Below are 21,506 nucleotides of genomic sequence, written 5' to 3' on the forward strand. Positions count from 1 at the left end.
CCGACATATTTTGTAATATACCTGAAAGCCCCTTGAATGCACAGGGCAACAACGTCGTGATTACCATAAACGCGTGATTAAGTGTTTCAGAATAAATACAGCAACATAATGTATGGGTTCATATGTTATTCTTTATGCCATGGCATATTTTATTATGATTATTATTATATCTGTTCAATTGAAAAAAAATTCCACAGTTAAAATATTTCGGTTTGACTTTTATTGATGGTATAAATAAAATTTATTTTTATATTTTAAAATAATAAAAATTATATTATTTTCAATTACAAGCACAATGAATTATAATCGATCGGTTTTTCATTAGCTAAAACATTTTTCACTATAAGCAAACGGTTATTTGTACTAAAAATCTTTTTATAACTATAACAGAAAAATAATAGAACTATTTACATAATATATTTTTATAATATTAAATTAGTTTTATCTTAACTTTTTTCTTCATAATAAAACAATTTTCTATGTTATTAATAATTATTATCCATAGTTTTCAACATGCAGTTCCATACTTGAGAATAAAAATATTGGTAAATTTAAGATTAGTTTGCAATATTATTGTAAATCAATTGAAAAACAATACATACATTAGTGTATACTGTATACACAATTTTAAGTAAAAAATAATAATTAATATGGTTTACTTGTTGAAAACCGATGACATAATTAAATATAAACTAAAAAATAATTATGAAAAAAATTTCAAGGTATAACTTTAATGTAACGTGTGTCTTTATGTTTTTTACGCTTAAAACTTGATATGAAACCTAGTCTTGTTTGTGATGTAAATTGCCGCTGAAATCATATTCGTTATCCCAAATGCAATCTGTGCATAAATATTATATATACATTTGGGAGTACGTTACGATTTTATCAAAGGTAACTACATATCGTTACAATTACCCTCGGTGTGTGAGCATGTTAATTTGAATAAATAAATGACAAACGAGAGTGGGGTGTAGTGTGCGTTGAAATCTATATAAATATTTTGTATATACGAAGATATTGAAATAATTAGCAATAATAGTAATAATACATAATAATATGGTATAATTTATGTTAGAGAAAAAACTCAGAGGTAGGTAAATGGATTTTGCGGTCTAAAGTCCAGCTAAAATGATGCGTGTGATTGACCACTAGTGTTAAACAAGATGTTTAAAAATCACCATAAACATTTTATCTGACATGTTATCTAAAGAGTTTTTAATTGTATTTCATAAAATGCATATTACAAGTAGTATCAATTATTTACAACGAAATAATTACAATTGAATGTATTATGCATTTTTATAATTAAATTACAATTATTACTACGGAAATATTTATGCAATTTATAATATCGTACATTAGTCTGCATCGAATAAATTAAAAATAATATAAATTAAATGTCATACTTCCTCTTATAGTTATAATAAATTTCATAATATGAATATTATACTATACAATTATTAGTATAAGTAGTTACATACATTGCCGGTGCTATGATATAATTATAAAAAAATATAATATAGTTTGTTCAACATATTACATTATTATACATAATTGCCTACTAAATATTATGTTCATAAAATAATTAAAGAAAATTATCGTATTTATTATGTTGACAATTTAAAATCAAAGACGCCTATATTATTTTATAATAACGTAGTAAAATAAATAATCACTAAAAGCTATATTATATATTGATGCATTTTTTGTTTAATATTTGAATTTAATTTAAAAATATTACAATCATGCAGGTAAATTAATAGTGAGCTTCTACAAAAACATTTTTTTTTTTTTTTATAAAATACGCATTTTGGTCCAATGCACTCTATAGATTTCTATATGCTTCACCCTCCATGGAAAATGGAATTTTAACAAAACTGATTTCGTCTATATTCGATCATACCTAAAATATGGGAATCAATGACCAGCCATTCTAACTATAAAACCTATACTTACCGTTTTTCACAAACAAATAATAATGATAAAATACAAATATTTTCTATTTACTTTCAAAACAACTTGTTTACGGTTTCTTATTGCTATTTATGAACCGCAGTTCATAAATAAAAGGAAAAAAAGTTGGTATTGAGAAATAATATACAAGCTTCATGTCGTGGTAACTATATATAATATATATATGAATACTCATAAATTTTGTCTTGACTAAAGATGTTACGATGAGATACACACGCACTGAGGACGTGACGACATCATGTCTAGATAAGAAGTGGTCACGACCAAAAGGGTATAAAAATTTACCGTTTTCCAAAATAATAATAAAAATAAAAAACTGACATTCCAAGGGGCGATACACATTTGTTTTTAACCGCCAGCTGTAAGTCGTCTGCTAACGGCCGAATCCACTCACGACGGCCGTTTTATTTTAATAGGACTTTTAACCGTTCTATTCTGGTGATATATTATATTATATGTATATACGATGACGAATATTATATCGTAAAAAACAAATCTCCACAGTGTTCGTTACAGGGCTGCTATGTGTATTTAAAAAATGGTTTTCTATTCGTGTGCCAACAGAGGGGTTTCTTGTCATATCAATCATAACACACGGACATTGGCTCTTGTCCAGTCAAAAAGTTTTCACACTAGTTACTCGAAAGAACCATTTTTAAGTTTTAATATTTAATAGTCCATTCAATTTAATGCATACATTGCATTCAACTTGTACAAAACCTTGAAGCCATTTTAGTTCACCTCTATAATACACACAATAAGATATGTTTTTAATAATTATAATCACGTTATACGAATTATAATGTCTATTTTAGTAATCGAAAATGATCTGTGGGTCGTAATATTCTAAATAAAATCTAAAAAACTGTTTTATTTTATTATATACTAAGCGGTTAAGATAAGTTAATTCATTGACATTAAAGATCAAAATTATGAACAATTTCACAATTGGTAATATATTTAATTTTTTTTAATTGCTTCACTGCGCACTCCTTTTATTGTATTGGATCATTTTAATAATATTTTTAAGAGAAAAGTATTTTTCTATTAAACGTAATAATTTACACAGTTATAGTTATTTTTCTAACTGTTTTCTCTTTTCACTTCAACTAACTGATGTTCTGTTAACTAATGATAACGGATCAACGAATTTTGATTTCGATAATTAATTTTCTATTACCTACAGAAAATTCTCAACGAAATTATGAACGGAATTTGAATTTATTCATATTTTGTTTGTGTAGTTTGTATATAAATATATATAATGTAGAATTAGAACCTAAAGACTTTGAAATATAATTGTATTTAATATAAATAATATATGTAGGTGTTATGATTGTGATGACTGGGTATTTTGTCCATGAGTTTAAGTGTAGAATTTGCGTCAATCTTATTTGTCTTTTAAAAGAACACGATGATCGTGAAAAAAAAAATAAGAAAATAAAATTACATGTTAAGAAAAAAGCCATGTCATTCCAGTAGGTCATCGAATGTAGCTATAACTATTAAATACATAAAATAAAGGATATAACGATGATCCTATCTAATTTTTTACTCCTCATTTTTTATATAAAATTATAATTCAATCACAACTATTACAATTATGACCTATGGGTTTTTTTAACCAACAAGTTATTTCTATTAATATTTTTAAATACAATTATGTTATATACTAAATAATGAATTATTGCAGCTCTATTTTTGCTTTCATCAATAAGACCAACCACAGAAATAATTTTAAAAAGGGGTCGACAATGAATGTATGATTGATGTGGCTAGTTTTTATTAAAATAAAAACCAGTTCTATCTAGGTCTTATAAAGGGGTAGCGAGATCAACGGTTGTTTTCAAACAAAAAGGTTTGTCACATATCTGTCATGACCAGAGCTACAATAGTCCTTTAGGGATGATATTCAGATTTAATTCGAATCACTTTTGAATATGGTACACTATTGATATTATTTTTAACAATGTTTACTTATATGATAAAGACATACTTACAATTCGTTCTGATCAAATTTTTAATTCTACCAAATAAATAAGTGTTACCATTTAGCCTAATTAATGCCTATCACAATAACACTTATCTGTTAAATTATACTATTACTACTATTGCTATAGAAGTTATAGCACTTACAGTCTTTCGATATCGGAGGGTAAATTCTTGGGAACTTCATCCAGCCCTTTCCTGGAACAATCGGCAGTAGTCTGATCACAGGAACACAGCCAAGGGCATCTGGCATTATCAGCCAGATCATTAAGATCGTCGCCCCAGACCCCGGGGTCCAGGGCCATGATCAACAAACACAAGATACCGAACACCTTCATGTCCACAAATTCGTATTAACTCAAGTCAAGAAAAAACCGAAACCAAGTAAAAAAAAAAAAATGTATTATTATTGTTATAGTAACAACCACGTCCAATCACACTGGCCTCGAAGGTCCTGATCGCGTGGTGATTAACCGCATCGTTATCTTCGCACTCACCGAGCGTACTTATATTATTATTATGAATAGGACCGTATGCGTGTGTGTATATTATGTTTATAATAGATCGCGATCGAAAAACGATGACGTACGAGGGTGCGATACGCGTTATACACGGCACGTCTCGCGTGGTGAACTGGACCGTCGACGAACGGATGGGGTCGACACGTCTGGCACACAACGACCTCTGACGGTGCATGGTCACAACCGCCGACGTTGCTCAAACGTAATAAAGGAGTATACTCGATTTCCTTGATCCTGCCAAACACGTTTTTTGTTTTCGTTTTTTCTTTCTTTTAATTTTGTCACTGTGGCCCACTGTCGTCTTCTGCACCGTTACGGATCATTTGAGCAAGACTTTGCTTCAACTAGAAAAATACTTATTTTCCTACTATAGTGGATAGATAAGTATTAAGGTACTTTTTAACGCCATGTCCGCCATGCGTCCCCTCGTTTTATTTTCCGTAATCGGCTTGCATTCTGGTTTGAATTTAATCAGATATGAAAAAATAAATTATAATATAATATAAATACCTCTTTTCGAGTTCTCTACACTTGAGATACGTGCAGCCGATAACAAACGGTATTATTTTTATGAAATGTGCTTACAGTTCTTGTCCATAGATCAACATTTCGGTTTATTCAATTACAATATGCTTATGTATGAATAAGTAAGTCAATTCTAAAATTCAACTAATATATAAGTATATTTTGTTTCTCAATATCCATAGCGTCGATCTCGTTGTCGACGTAAATTATTTAAATAAATTAAATAAATTCGTACGAAGGTGTATAATATTAAGTAGATACTCGTGCAATAAATTTGCATTAGAAAGATAATTTTACCGATGACACAATACCGAAAGCGAACGTTGGTGGCATATTTAATGTATACTATTAATATAATAATCTTATAACAATGGCATAACGCATAGATATTTTAATTTATACATAAAATTATGTTTAATATTGACTCCGTGTTAATTCCAATATGTACCATTAAATATTATGATCCATCGTGCAAAATAATATCAATGTATATACTTAATTATAATATAAAAACAACAAACGAGAGTTAATTTAAAGTAACTGAGAAATATGAGTTCTAATTTATTGTACTGTTTATATCATATCATATAATACTTTGTAATCCCGTATCGAAATCACTTTTATATCATTGTTTTGTTGCTGTTTCAATAGTCTTTATATATTTTAAATTGAACTACAGATGTGTGTGTGTGTGTGTGTGTGTGTGTGAATATTTTGCACCGATCAATATAATATTATGGTATTAACTCTATAGGTATATAATTGACTAATTTATTATAAATTGTTTTGTATATAATATAAAATTGATTTGGGAAACTTTAAACGTCACGAAAACAATAATTCTATACGTAAATCAGAATTTGTAAATAAAAAAAAAAAATCGAAACTGGCACGTATGTTTGGCAGGATTTTTGCATGAATAACATATTGAACTATACAAAAGAAACAAAATAACAGTCAGTAGAAAAGTTAAAAGTATGAATTCAGAGGTTCGATCTAGAGATGTTCAATGTATATAGTTTTGTTTGTTCCATTTGAGACTCTATACGGGATAAAAAACATTCTGTAGTACCATTTCCATATTTATACACAAATATATCAGCATATTTACAATATGTGCTCATATTTCTCTATTTTTATTTCATAAAAAAATTATACGGTATACCTAAAAAAACCTTTTTTGTTTGTAAAAAATTATAATATTACCTACTCTATACGACTAAATAGAATAATAGAAATTCGGTTGGAAATAGTCGAAATAGATATATTACGTAAACCCGACCAACAAATGTTATACTACAGCTGTTTCTCTTTATTATCACCAGTAGGTACATCTCCCCAGAAGCCTCATTAAAAAGTATACACGTATATTTAAATATATTATATTATGTCTACAAATTATATTAAACAACTTCTGCTTTTTGGTACCCCTAACTCGTTAGACTGTCTCGATAGTAATATTTTTTTTTGACACATAACATGTTTATAAATTCCTTTTTATTATAGTTCCGTTCGTTCTACTACTGACAAGATAAAAATATAAACAAATTAAAAAATAAATAAGCTTAGAGAAACTTTATGTTTTATTAATTAAAACCTGTGATAATTTTAATAACGATGTACAGAAATACGTATTTCTTTTTTTAGGTTTCAAATTGCTATTTTTTAATAAAAATAATAAAAAAAAACACTTTACAAAATCTTATGAAAATAAATTAAATGTTCAATGCTCGGGTTATTATCAGTACACCAAACCAAAAACCAACTAATAGTCATTCTTAAATTTTTTTTAATGTGAATTTAAGTATAGTTAGTTACCTAATTATAGATATTATGTTATGCAACAAAAGTTTATGGCAGGTGAGTTTACATTATACAAGTATGTAAATAGGTAGGTATGCATTTCAATAATGTACTTACAAAATGAATTGAGTAATAATGTTATTTTTTTTAAATTGTATTATAATATATACAAGTAGGCAGTAGCAAAACGTTTATTCAATAAATCTAATTTTCAAAGGTTTTTTTTTGAAATTTGACTCACGTGCTACTAGGATATCGTGAAATCTTTTATTAAGTTTATTATATATCAAATTACAAAGATAGAGTTATTTCAAACTTGTTGTTTATTATTCTTTTTTTATATATAAAATCAAGTTTGAAAAATTCCAATAACAAATGGAGAAATACTTTACGAGAAAATATTTTACTGAAAAATGTAAAAGACTGTAACGGTTGTAAGTGATTTAAGAATCATCCTAAGTTATGGTTAACCACAAATCACAATAATTTATGTATATAATTGAATAAAATATAAGTATCTATATCTAGTTACAATGTTAAGTTAAGGCATGTTTATACATTTTTTCAACAGACAAAGGAGTGTTTAAATTATTCAAACAAATAAAGTTAAATGTATTTACGAATTACATTAATCTTATACTCGTTTTTAGTAATAGACATTGGATTACATTATGTTATTAGTAATAACTTATTACGTTTAGCTAATTATTTTCAATGTAAAAGTTGGGATTGAATTTTCGTAAGCTCACATTAAATAATTCTTTTATTAAATAATTTCGGAATAAAATAAAATCGGAAAAACCAATTCAAATGTTTAGTTGTATACATATACGAGTAGCATATCTGCATATGTAATACATATATTGTGGATATATAAGTATAATTAAGTACTATTGTTATAGGTATTCTATACATTACTAATTAATAATTAGTTTAGTAAGTTAATAGTAATTTATATAAAGTACATATAATAATTAGTAATTAAGTAAATATTTAATGTAACTATAGATACTATTTACTTTTATTATTGGGATAATATGCGCGTAATGTCTAAGTTTTTTATTTATAATATTGTTTAACATAATGTTCTGGAACGAATAATAGAATAGAATATTACATAAAAGTTCTAAAAAAAATCAAGTTGAATGAATTTAAATATTTAAATAATTTTTAATTATTATGAGGTATAAATAATATTAATATATATTGAATAAATAAATTACGTATTTAAAAGGTTAGGTATATCACAATCAAAGTATATTAAGCCAATTTGAGAGCATTTTAAATCAAGTAACACAAATAAAGAGTAGAAGTACATTTATTTATTTAACTTAAGCTCTGATGAAAACGACGCTTAAATTAAAATCTCAAGAAGCACGATGAACTGAATTAAAGCTAAGAAACGTGCTATTTTATTATTTGTAATCGAGTCATGTTAACAAAAATAAATAATTTAGATTTTTATTCGACTTTATTCGACCTCCAAAATATATTATTGAAATTTAATAGTGATAACTTTACCAAACAAAGCAGTTACAAAGTCAAATGTATTTAATTTAGTAGACTAGTCTATAGTGTTTAATTTTTTACAGTCTATTATTCAATTTCATTATATTGACGCATCATATTATACGTATACTCATATGTATATTTCAACCTATTAGTAAAACAATTAATTTCTAGGAATCGTATTTTTGTGTAATAATTAACAAATGCAAATTATATTTATGAAATTATAAACAAGTGGATGTTTTAATTATTCTTATGTAAGCATTCAGTCTTAGGCCACTTATATTCATCAGTCACACCTAAATGGATGTTTAATCATGGGTAATATTCTTTTTATACCAGATTCGGAATAAATATCTATGGTCGACATGAACGAATAACAAGACTAATGTTGAGGAACAATACGGATCACTTCTACTGGAGACATATGAAAGTTGATTTATCGGGTAATGGTGATCCATTTTTTTGTAGATTACATAATTAAGTGATTTACCAAGTGATTGCTATAGTGTATACTGTATACTATATAACCTACAACAATACAGAATACAAAATCTAATCGCTGTTTTCACAATTGTATTCATAGACGATTCTTTATAGTATATGCTATGTAAAATAATATAAAATATATTATATTTGTGAACTATATATTATATTTACCTACATTAAAACTCGTTTTACAGCAAATAATCAGAAGTGAAACTCAAACACATCTATTTCGATAAACGTATGATGTGTTAAAAACATTTCAGTTTTTAAATTCATTATTTTAATTTTTTTTATACTAAAACGAATTTTTCTTGTATTGATCAAAGTCAACTGCTGCAGTGTGATTATTTTTTTTTTTTTAATACAAAAAATTAAAAATTGCAGTATAATATTATTCAAAAGATTAAATTATAATACCATAGCTTATAATAGGGTTATAAGGAGACCGACTACACAAACATACAGTTTTATGAACAAAACATACTTCTCTAATACTGAGAACGAGTAGGCGTGCACGGTTCATAATATTCTGAGAATTCATTGTTTAACTTTGAATTTTTTCAGAAACTATATAATATATATTATACATTTTTAGTATTGTTATTACTATTTATTATTATTATAATATATTAAATTATAGAAATTGGGTACAACAGCACTGCAAGCTATTAATGTCGGCACTGATTAACTATTTTAAATATGATGATCCCGACATTAAATTATTGTATTTTAATGTTGTATAAAATATAAATAATAATAATAATAATATAATATTGTAATTTTTAAAAAATGCGCGTTGTTTATACAAAAGTACCTATATTAATAATATTTAGGGAATACATTATCACAGATAGCAGCTTATTGATATACTTTATATTCAATATTTACTATAATGTTTTGTAATTACATATCAAGACGAAAAAAATTATGTATTTGGGTGATCTAATAAATAATAGCTTAAAATATTATAGAAAAAACAATTTACTAAAAAAAAATTACGATTTTCTTCAAATCTAGCAATATTTAAACAAAATAAAATATGTAACATTTAACAGTTTTAATTTAAAAAAAATTCATTGTTTACTTAATCTGAAATTGATTTCAATAGACGTGAATCCTACGAAATCAAAATAAAAAAATGTATCTTTTAATACCGTTGCTGATATACAAAGGATAGTGTCCATGAAGAATTTGATTTTGAGGCCCCTCAGAAAGCTGTTCGTACCTTATTGTGTAACACTATGCCCGATTATTGAAAAGAGATAAAATAATAAAAACAGAAAACTGTAATTTTGATGAATAACAATTTTTGCATTCACGCCATTATGCCAATTATGTTGGAGCTTTTAAACAAGCAGTATAACAAGTATTTTTACAAGGAGTCAGTAAATAATAATTATGTAGGTGACATGGTGTGTTTCTTACCTTGACGTGCCCTTGGACCGTATAATCCTGGAGAAAAATGTGATACGTTTCGTCTGACCGGAAATGACGAGACACGCTATAAAGTTCAAGAATCGTTCCGCTGGAATTGCATCGCATTGAACACCACGACTAAATTGATGTGCGTACTAGCGAGGGACGGAGTGAAGACGGTTTGATCGACGACACAACGACTTCCTATAGAAGAATGACAGTGACAATAGTGTTTCTGAGAGACGATAAAAATTACCGCGGTAATCCAGTCGTTATATTGGATAACCTAATCTAACCTATTAAGACCACGTTCAATGAGTTTATACCACGGTAGATTCAATTATCGTTTGTTACACCAGGCGACCGCTGTCCATCATTTGGTTTACTGTAGATACTTGTGAGTGGATTTTCGAGATATTTTCCATCTGTCAGATATAAGCGAGGAAATCAGTGGCCACCAACAGTTTTCCCGACAACAGTCATGCGCCGTTTAATTCTCGATTAAACCATTTTCGCATTTCTGTTCGCGAGTGCGTCAAGTGTTGCGCAGAGTGACGACGTGTCGGCGAAACGAGCATTTTACACTGTAATAACGAATTTAAAACATTTGTTTTTCACAAATACTTGTTTATAGCAAAAAATGTACACAGGGTCAAAAATGGTGTGAAAATAGATCTCAAGTTATGTACGCACGATGGTGAATCTTCATCACTTTCGGTCTAACATTCTATCGAAACACGTCACTCGTTTCCAAAGATTTGTCGGGGTTGACTCATCAAGGTGAAACACACGTTGGTCACATAAATGTTCTGAATGTTCATAACTATTCAGTTTGGTTATAATACAATTTAAACTTACAAAATCTAAGCTAATCAAACAGTGCTGTGATCAGATATCTTTTTATTATTATAAATATAGAATATATAAAATATATTATGAAATCAAAAATTATTTATATATGGATAGATAGTACAAACATTAAATATAATATATAGTTTATTTTTACACTTAATTATTAAAACGTAATTTAGTTACATACTATATTATTTTAATTTAAATTGCTAATAATTATTAATAAATGTCAAATAATTTAAATGATCATGCAACAGTATTATAAACCAAATTTAGATGACTATAATTTCTATCTCAGATGTCAAAATAAATGGTGGTTAATTTATCTAACTAAATTTAGCTATTGTACAACACCGTAGTATTAAAGTTGTTTGAGCGGCCGTGCAATAAGTAAACTTTTTTTTCTTTATTTATTATATAAAATATATATAATATTTACTACAAAAAGTATATTGTATGTTAAAAACAGTATGTTTATATATTATGAATTTCTTTTACAATTTAATGATATAAAACAAAAAATGTACATACTTATTTTTTTAATTAACATGATAAAGTAGTCATCCAGTCATCTATAAATAAAACTCAGGCTTATAATTAAATATATGTTAAGAATTAATACGGAAAGTGGTAAGAAGTGAATAAAGGAACGTGCGTCGATGATGGTCTGGTGCAGTATATGTGACGCGTGGCTATAAAGTCTAACGGTCGGCCACATTCGAAGATTGTACTGTTGTAATATCGTTCAGGATCTACTGTATTGTACCTACTATATTAGCAGATGCTGTTTAATATTTCTTTCGTAATTTGTATAATTTACTTGTTGAATTACCTAGGGATAAATTAAATAGAAATGAGAAATTTATCAGTTGCAGTGCGATGGATAATAATAAGTAATATTTTTCTAGCTCATAATTTTCTTAGTATAAAAACCGGAACCATACATTTTTACTGTTGTATAAAATACTACAATGTACTCTCAATTATCCGTGCAATAGGATGGCGTGGTATACGCGGATAAGCGAATTCCACTTATTTCAAATTGAAACAAAAATTCAATAATTATATTATTAAACAGCTATATTTAAATCTTATAATATTATAAGAGTTAAAATTAAATAAGAACAATTTTTACTTTTATTTAAAAATTCACATAAGTAATATTATTACGTATATTTAAATTATTAATTTTTTGACAAAAATATCAGTAATAATTTATTGTTTTTTTGTTTGAAAACACTTTTTAACTTGTGATTGAAATTTTTTCAACAAAATATTGTCATATTATTTTTTTGTGTGTATAATGTATATGGTTTATTTTGTAAAAGATATAGAATAGTTATTATCTTAAATAACAAAATGTAAGTAATACAACAATACAGAAAATTAGATCCACTTATAATAAATATTTTATAATTTATAACCAATGGAAACCCTTTATACAAAAAAAAAATATTTATAAACAATGTATGCCCCAATTCTAACCCATATATATTGAAATATTAAGCTACAAAAAATATAAACTCTTTTATCAGAATATCGAGGAATCTTTTAATATAATTTTTATTGAACACAATCCAATAGTTAATTTACAGCAGACAATAAAAGAAACATTAATTTTTCATATATATATATATATTTATTTAATATATACATTATATAGGTTAATTGAATAAAACTTTAATATAATACAGGGACCACTTACAATAACATAATATATTATGGATTTATATCACTTGAATTTTTAGGTTTGTATAATATAGAAACTCGGTGAGTTACAACACTGAGGAGGCAACGGGCTGCGAAGCAAATCGTAATTTAATGAGTGTATCTAAAATTTGTATTTGCTTCGACTAAGACGGAAAAACATGGTATCAGCTAGTAGTGACGATTTCTCTACTACAAATTCGTATACAATCTGATTTTATTATTATTTTTTTTTTTATGGACCCCTTTGTACTCAGGAAACGTTAATACGAGTATTGACTTTTAACAATATTTATGTTCCAGGAATTATTTTCTGGTAGTATTCATTTTTAAATTATATAATGTTATTAGAACATCAAAATGAAATAATTGTTTTTTTTTTATATATATATTTTAAAATGTACGATATAATTCGAAACGTTTACATGCCATGTTATATATTTGAGTCACATATTGGAACACTTGTACCAGTCACCAGAGACAATAGTTGTAGCACTGATTAAAACAACATCATTCAATGTTGGAAATGGCTGACGTATAGTAGGATTTAAATTAATGTAATTTATTACTTTAATACATGAATACAATATGTAGGTATATCGTGTTAAAAAGTACAGTATGTCTGTATTGCATCAATATTGTATCACTATGAGCACTAATAATTTTAAGAAACATTTATCATTTAAGTTGTACAATAAAACGTGACGAGGTACTCTCTAGTTGGTGATTCAAAATATTTATAAATACTTACAAGTAAATGATTTATATTTTAATAAATTTAATGGTCTAGAAAATCATTGTCAGTTTTGTAACAAATCAAAATAGTCATACAGGTACAATGATCAATTGTAAATAATATATACATAATTATACTATTATATATAGTATACTATACTTACAAAACACTGATAAATGTCATATTTAGATACTTTATTTAATCATTACTTAGTACTTACTATTTTCTAATAATTTTTATTTTATATTATTATTATTTATTTTATCACAATATTAAGATGGGTAATGACTAAATAAAATGTTAATCGATTTACCCGTTATACGCTCGGTATGTGTAATGACTGTAATGAATGTAATGAATAATGATCAATGCGTAATTAAATAGTTTAAGAACCATATTTTGTTAATAAAAATTTAAATTTCTTATTAATATTTTATAATTATAAAAACTGTTGAATTATATATTGTATTTTTATAATTTAAAAAATAAAGTAGTCCTTTGTATAGCATTAGTAGTTTTTAAATAATTCATATATATGTACATATACATATATATGTGTGTATCTTAAGCTAGTCAAATCAGGAATTTTACTAAATGCTTAGACAAATATTCAAAGAATTAAATTTTTACGCAATTTCACTATTCGCCTAGACATTAATTTAAATTATTATTTTAAGTCAGGCAAATAATAACAATGAAACATTTTGTATTATTTTAAAAATGTAACTATATTTTCTTATTAATTATTTATTGCTAACTATTCTAAAAAAAAAAAAAAAACTATACATTATTTAAATATATAAATAAATAAAGATAATTACTATAAGTGAATCGGTCGGTATTTTTGTTTAAAAAATAAAATGTGAAATGTTCCAGCAAATTTCACCAAATAATAATATGTAACAACAAGTAATAACTAAAAATTAATAAAAAATTGTAGTTATAACTTAGTCTTTTTGTTCATTTTTTATATTCGTTCTATCGCACCTAATTAGTAATTATCTATATTTATTTATAATTTAAGTTTTAAAACAATAGTGACAAAGGACACGAAATTAAGAATATTTTATATACCTACGTATTTTATATATTAATAAATAATACACAGAATAGTAATAAATAGTTAATAAGAAAGTATTATAGTTAAATTCAACTTTTTATTGATATAAAATAAATATAATAAATATATTTGGTAATAACTGTATCGTTGAATCTTGAATAATTGCAAAACCTATAAGTAATTGTTCCATTTGTAATTTTAAAATATGTTATTCGCAATAACTAAGCTGTATAACTATCCAATATCTTAAAAACTTTAAAAATATATCATTAAATATTATACAAAACATAATTCGTTTATACTTTAGAAGATACTTAATAATAAGTCTATGTAGAACCAATAAAAATAAACTTCTATCATGTAAATTTAAAGCTGTCGATGGGTATATTGTCTGTACGTCGTGTTTTTATTTATTGATATTTATTGAAATTGATAGGTATACACTATATTGCATTGTAATATTGTAATTGAATTGTGTTCATTAAATTATTCTTATTATTCTTGTCGTTCTTGTTCTACGCATCTAACACGCAAATACAACTCCATTATATTATAATCGTAGACAAAAAAAAAACATGCTACATAATTATAATGATATTATAATGATTAAACTTAAATTTAAATTTAATAATTTAAAATGTAAACTAAAATTAAATAAATAAAAACAATTTGATTTCAAAACATTGGAATTGTAATGGGCATAAACTGATGCCCATCGCATCATTTTAGCTATTCCTTTTCCCACCTGTGTAAATGGGGTCGATCGATTAATTATTGTTAAATCAATATACTTACTTGTTCAAACCCTAAAATCATAATGCCACTATTAAAATACATAAATATTAAATAAGTGTTTATGTTTGTTTTTGTGGTACCTTGTACATTCTACTAAAATCGGTCAGTCAGTTGGTCAAATATTATTTTTGTAATTTAAACACTGGACGTATATACAAGTTTTAAATGCAGCGCGATCGCAACAGAGTAACAAAAAGTATCCACAAATGCGTTCACCAGACATTAAATACGTCAAATTCAAATATTGGAACAGTAATTGCTTGATGGTTGTCTACATCATGAAAGTGCCTTACAAAGCGCTCGATAATATTTCGAGCGAACAGCTAATATCATATAATAATAATATAAATATAAAAATATATAATATAGCACTATGGTCGTTCGTTAATTATTGTATTATACACATTTATAGTTACCTTTTGGCGTTTGGTAATCGTTGGACAGCGATGACATAATATTTTTTGTACGCGCGGACGGGTGATAATAGCTAATATCCGTCTAAAACTGACACATTCAAACAATCGTATGTATATTATATATTTGTATGGTATGATAATAAATGATATATTATATCAAATGATTCTTCAACAGTGAACACTGATTATCTCAAAAATATAAACTTTTTTTAATAATACATTTTCCGCAAATTTTTAAGAATTTTTAAATATAATTTGTGCAAATTAATATATTTTGTATTCTTATATTTTTCATTTTTGAAATGTTAGAATTTATTCACATATTTTTCTAAAAATTTCTATGTATACTAATCAAATATTAGTTTAAATTATAGGTCAAATTTTAATTTGAAAAACAGAAATTTGCTTCGCCACAAGACACTCCAGTAAAAAATCTCAAGAATTTGATAATATGATCCTTAAAAATATTTTAAACAATTTAAACGTTCTAAAAATTAGAATTTGAATAAATACATTGTTAGATGAAAAAATTAAAGTGAACATACTTAGTGAATCACTCTGTATAACATTTTAATTATAATATTTTTGAATTTTTTACATTTTTTTCTTAATTTTTAATATTTGTTGACGTCTAAACGGCTATATCTTCAGTTAGCTACGCCCATTTGTCACCATGGTCGTCTATCCAAATATTATTGTATCTATGCTGTGTGATGACGATATGCCGAAAACATATTTATATCCTCTGTACGAGGCTGCGGGCGCGGGTTTTTGTACGGTCCATGCGGCGTGCGAGCAAACACTCTGCGTACGCGGCGTGACGTTAAATGCGGAAATTAGCGGGCCGTTTATTGGTGCAGCGGTGGCAGATGCGTCTCCTCTCGCGCAGAGGGTGAGAAACGAGAAACTAAGAGAAATGCCGCGAGCCGCCTTCGCCACCGATGACGATAGCCCGCGGGGTGTCGAAATAAGGTTTTCTCGGCGTCGGTTCTCTGAATTAAACGTGTACAACTGTGCTCAACGCACCAACACATATATTGCCTATAAATATATAACGTCTGCCGATCGACCGGTATATTATATTATAGGTATTGTATTATGCAATAGTTGTAGAGTATTTATTTTTTTATTTTCAAACCAATACTCCCAATCGTTTTTTTACCATATGTTTTATATAATATAATATTTTAGTATAATGGACGTTTAAGTTATTCCTATACGCGTGACATATAATATAATATATTAAATATACTTACACGACGAATACATTTTGCAATAATAATATAATTTTACTATTTTTATTTTTAAGTCAACATTTATTTTAAATATTTTCAAATCTCGCAGTAGTAGTTTAAATTTTTAAAATGATAATAAGTATCAGGATATTAGGTATAATAGGAAATAATAACAATAGGTTCGTGTGGATTCTATAATTGATATGTTTACTATTTAATTTTAAGAGTAAAATACTGAATTTGGTATTAGGAAATTAAGATTATTATGGAAAATTAAAAACTTGAGTTTTCTTAAGTAAACGTATAATGATTTTAGACCGACGATTTATAGTGTCTGAATATTCTGAAGCCTTGCGATGATAATAACCAACGTTAGTCAGAAGGATTCCAAAATCTCGTGTATAGATATCTACTGTTATTATTATTTTAATTTATAACGCTTTACTTTTTGAATTATCGTCCATGCTCGACGCAAATCGTTTAAACGCGATGGTATCGCGTTCGGGTGCGTTTCGTTCTTGCTCGGCACACACGCCGCTCAAAAGTAAATATTGTACGCCGCTGCACCCGGTGGCGGGTTGTCGGGCCTGGTGCACAGTGTGGCGAGGAGGACCACCCGAGTTCGCTTTCTTTTGTGTCCTTCATTTTCCTTCCACCCCCACCCCAACAATATTCCTATCCACGTGGTACCGAATACGGGGCGGTTGCCCTCCGGGGTCGCCGAGTCCATCGTCTTCGGCAAACATTCGTGTCTAAAATTAAAATCCTCGATTCGGGTGCGCGCGATAGACCTTTGGAAAATGTAAATAACAATAAGAGAAAAAATAGAACGAAACACGGATACTTCACTGTAAGGGATTTCAGGCACCTTTTTTTTTCTTTTTTTTATCGTTTATTTATTCTCTTTTCCCCGGTCGCTTTGTGTTTATCTTCCCTCCGAATTTTTAGAAAATGGATATTCTGAGTGTCGTCGTCGTTGTTGAGTTCGTGTTTCGGTAGTTATTATTGTTCACTTGATTACTTGAAACATATTTTTTATTTCGTTCGCATTACTTAATTGCGTTTAAACAATTAAATTATCTTGTGTTGATATCGCAAACAGTAATAAATATAACAAAATATTAAAAATAAAAAATACTACAATTGCAAAACAATAAACAATTTTCATTAATCTAACATTACTCGGTCTTTGTGTATTACACAATCTTTTAAACATATGTATATTTTTTTTAACTCCATAATTAAATGTATAGTTTAATATAAAAATATAATATATTTATATCGGAATCAGAGCTGTTTTAAATTGTCTGATTTTATATTAGCTATAGAAAATAAATGAATATTTTATTTATAATAGTTATGCGTATAATTATTTTAGTTTCATAAAAGCACATTATTCAATATAATATGTAATACTACGAAATTAAATATATTTATTGTGATATATTTGTAGGCTCAAAGTGGCCAGAAGGAAATGAATTCAAATAGTTCAATATAAACCATAATATAAGTCAATATTTATGCCTTTTAAGTATATTTTATTTTATTTTTTATACAATATACCTAAATATTATATTAAAAATTCTGCATTGATAAAGACTAGAAGTTTCAGATATATTTCATCGTTAGTGTGTCTACTGCAAATCCTGTTGTAATCGGTTATGATAATTTTATGTCTTCCAATAAATATGAAAAAAATATTAGCTGAATTTCCAATTATGGAACAGCTATAAAAGTATAAGTCACTGTATTATTTTCAAAATTATTATATAAACCTTCGCGTTTCTGACCAGCCTTTTGATTTACATTTTTAACCAAGAAATGAAAGTTATTATTCAAGTCTTATAAAATATAAAGCTACACATTTTATTAGTATTTAACTCACAATTATTAAGTATACATCTTTAAGCGGAATCCATAAGAACTGCAAATTGCAATATAATATATTTTATGTTAGATAGTGAATACCATATTGACATAAAATGCATAAATAGTACCTATTTGGTTACTGCTCCGTGTATACTTATGGTGATTATTTTATTGTAAACCATAAAATATTTCAAGAAATAATAGGAAATACAATTTTTTTTTATCACTTAATTAAAACAAATTATAAAATAAGTACTTTATTAACATTTTATATCTTAATATATTTTTCTATGGTAACTAATGACTATGTGTCTTATAACTAAATCATTTAAGAGGTCTAGTTTGTAATAAATAAAAAAAAAAATACCCCAGATATAAGAAATTTATTTTAGGTAAGTATTATAAATATCATTTTTTTTTATTTATTATAAAGGTGTATTATTAATTCTATTATACAAATAAAACTGTAATTATTTCAACGATAATGCTAAATATATTGTATAAAGTGATTAACCAAGCATAATCATTTTTTTTTTTCAATAATTAAGTTGTTTAAAATCTTATTTTTGAAATTTCTAAATACCTATACTTAAAATTCATATTTACAAATTAATAAGATTTTTTATTCTATTTAAGGAAAAAGCCCCATTCTGTACCTAAAATACTTACTATATATTTTAATACCTACACCCGCTTTTATTTTAAAAGCATATTAATATTCTAAATATTTTTAGTAACTTGACAAATCATATCGTTTCCATTAATTAATTTTATTTTAATAAAATATATTTGAATCACAGAACTAATTATATTTATTATAATTTGTTAATACTATATTATTAAATTTTTTTATATATATATATATTATGAATAATACAATTAGATACTGTACTTAGCAAATTATTTGTAATAAAAATATAAAAATAGTTTATTTTAGTATTTAATTGCTAATTTGTATTGTTCTATGGTATAATAATAATATATTACTTGTAATTATTGAGTGTAGCTTTTAACATGCAAATTTCTCATTAGCTTTTTATCATTACTAGAATATCTAATCAAACTACCTATTTAATTAAGTACAAACATATAATTTATCAGTACAAATATACATTTTAAACAATACTTATCGATTGTTGTTTCTCGTCTAAATGATTTAAACTTGGTATTCAGTTTCAGTATAAATTGAATTAAGTGATTGGAAACTGTGCCAAAACTGAAAACAAACCCATAGGGCGTGGAGTTTATTCCAAGTATTTAAAGTCAATTGTATATCTAGCTATTTATTACCATTCGTTGATCGAATCGCTTTTTTCTACTTATCTTCGATTTAGTAAACATTTCTTCGTCGCGAACACACATAACATATACAATTTAACCGATATAGGTAACTGTGTTGTTGCATTTTCATTTAAATCACCGATACACACGTGAGTTAGCCCAAAACATAAAAGTGTATTGAAAGTTTTAAATTAACCGTTCGTCCGCGAGAAATCGGATGCCCGGATAGGGAAAAAGCTTTTAACCCGATACTTTTTCTCTCTCATTTTCTTTCTATCTCTCTCACTACCAATCTCTTTCTCTCTCTGTCGACCCTCCGTGGACACGGGCCAAACGACCGTTTGTCTTTTAAATTGCTTGTCTACTTTCGTTACGGTAAAGGCATCAGGGCAAAGGAGATCTTTTGTTCAACACAGAACGTGGAGACGGCAATGTAGTGGAGGAAATCTGTCCGGTTTGACTGACAACCGTGCAGTGGTGCCTTTGACCTTATTAATCAACGTCCGGCTGTTATCAGCGATACGCACAACTATCTAAACGGTAGCATTAGACGAAGGGGGTTATCTATTGTTATTAACGCAGAAAGTTCAGCTTTACCACCATCGAGTTGAGAGCCTATGAAAAATACGATTCAAATCCATGACAATCCTTGTGTAAAATATAGATAGGCAATGAAAAATCGGCACGATTAAAAATATATATCCGAACAGTGATCAACTTATTAGTCTAAAAGTAGTAAAAGTTAAACATAACCTAACCTACAATGAAATCACACACATTTAAACGAAACTATAATACAGTTATATTATAATGCTTTTCAATTTATTGTTAATTTATACTGTATATGCGTATATTGTATCAACATAAAGAAATGTTTAATAAAACCATGGTATGTTTTTGTCTATAAATTACTATCAGTTTATGATTTTTTTTATTTATAAATTATAATACCTTTACATTTTTAATGCATTAACTTGGGCGAAAAATGTGACATTACAAATGTCGAATATATTTTGACCAACATTTATTTAACATCACACTTGTTTCTGAAATATTGTATAATAAGATTTATATTATATTATAATATATTTTTACTATAATTCAATACAACAACAAACATTTGTTTATTTATCACACGAAACCGTATGCACAAGTGATATGATTTTGTATGATTAATCGAGTGCATTAGTCAAAATGTATTTCCTTTTGTAAATTATTTTATAATACAGCAGACGAAACATGCTCATAGTATTCTGACTACAATGCGTCCTAAATTGTTAACGCGTTGTAATCAAGGGCACGTTATTGTGTATAATAAATAGTGTA

General features: G+C 26.8%; 1 protein-coding gene across 1 annotated transcript in view; it reads right to left on the reverse strand.

Moving 5' to 3' along the window:
* LOC113549630 (protein slit) overlaps positions 1-4,586 on the reverse strand; it is a 121,872-nt gene extending 117,286 nt beyond the window's left edge. The window contains exon 1 of the mRNA XM_026951024.1: positions 4,114-4,586. Coding sequence (XP_026806825.1) covers positions 4,114-4,304 — 191 coding nt within the window. The 5' untranslated portion in view covers positions 4,305-4,586. The remainder of the gene's footprint in view (positions 1-4,113) is intronic.
* Between the last annotated feature and the right edge of the window lie 16,920 nt (positions 4,587-21,506).

Source organism: Rhopalosiphum maidis, chromosome 1 (genome assembly GCF_003676215.2).
Source record: "Rhopalosiphum maidis isolate BTI-1 chromosome 1, ASM367621v3, whole genome shotgun sequence".
Lineage (NCBI taxonomy): Eukaryota > Metazoa > Arthropoda > Insecta > Hemiptera > Aphididae > Rhopalosiphum > Rhopalosiphum maidis.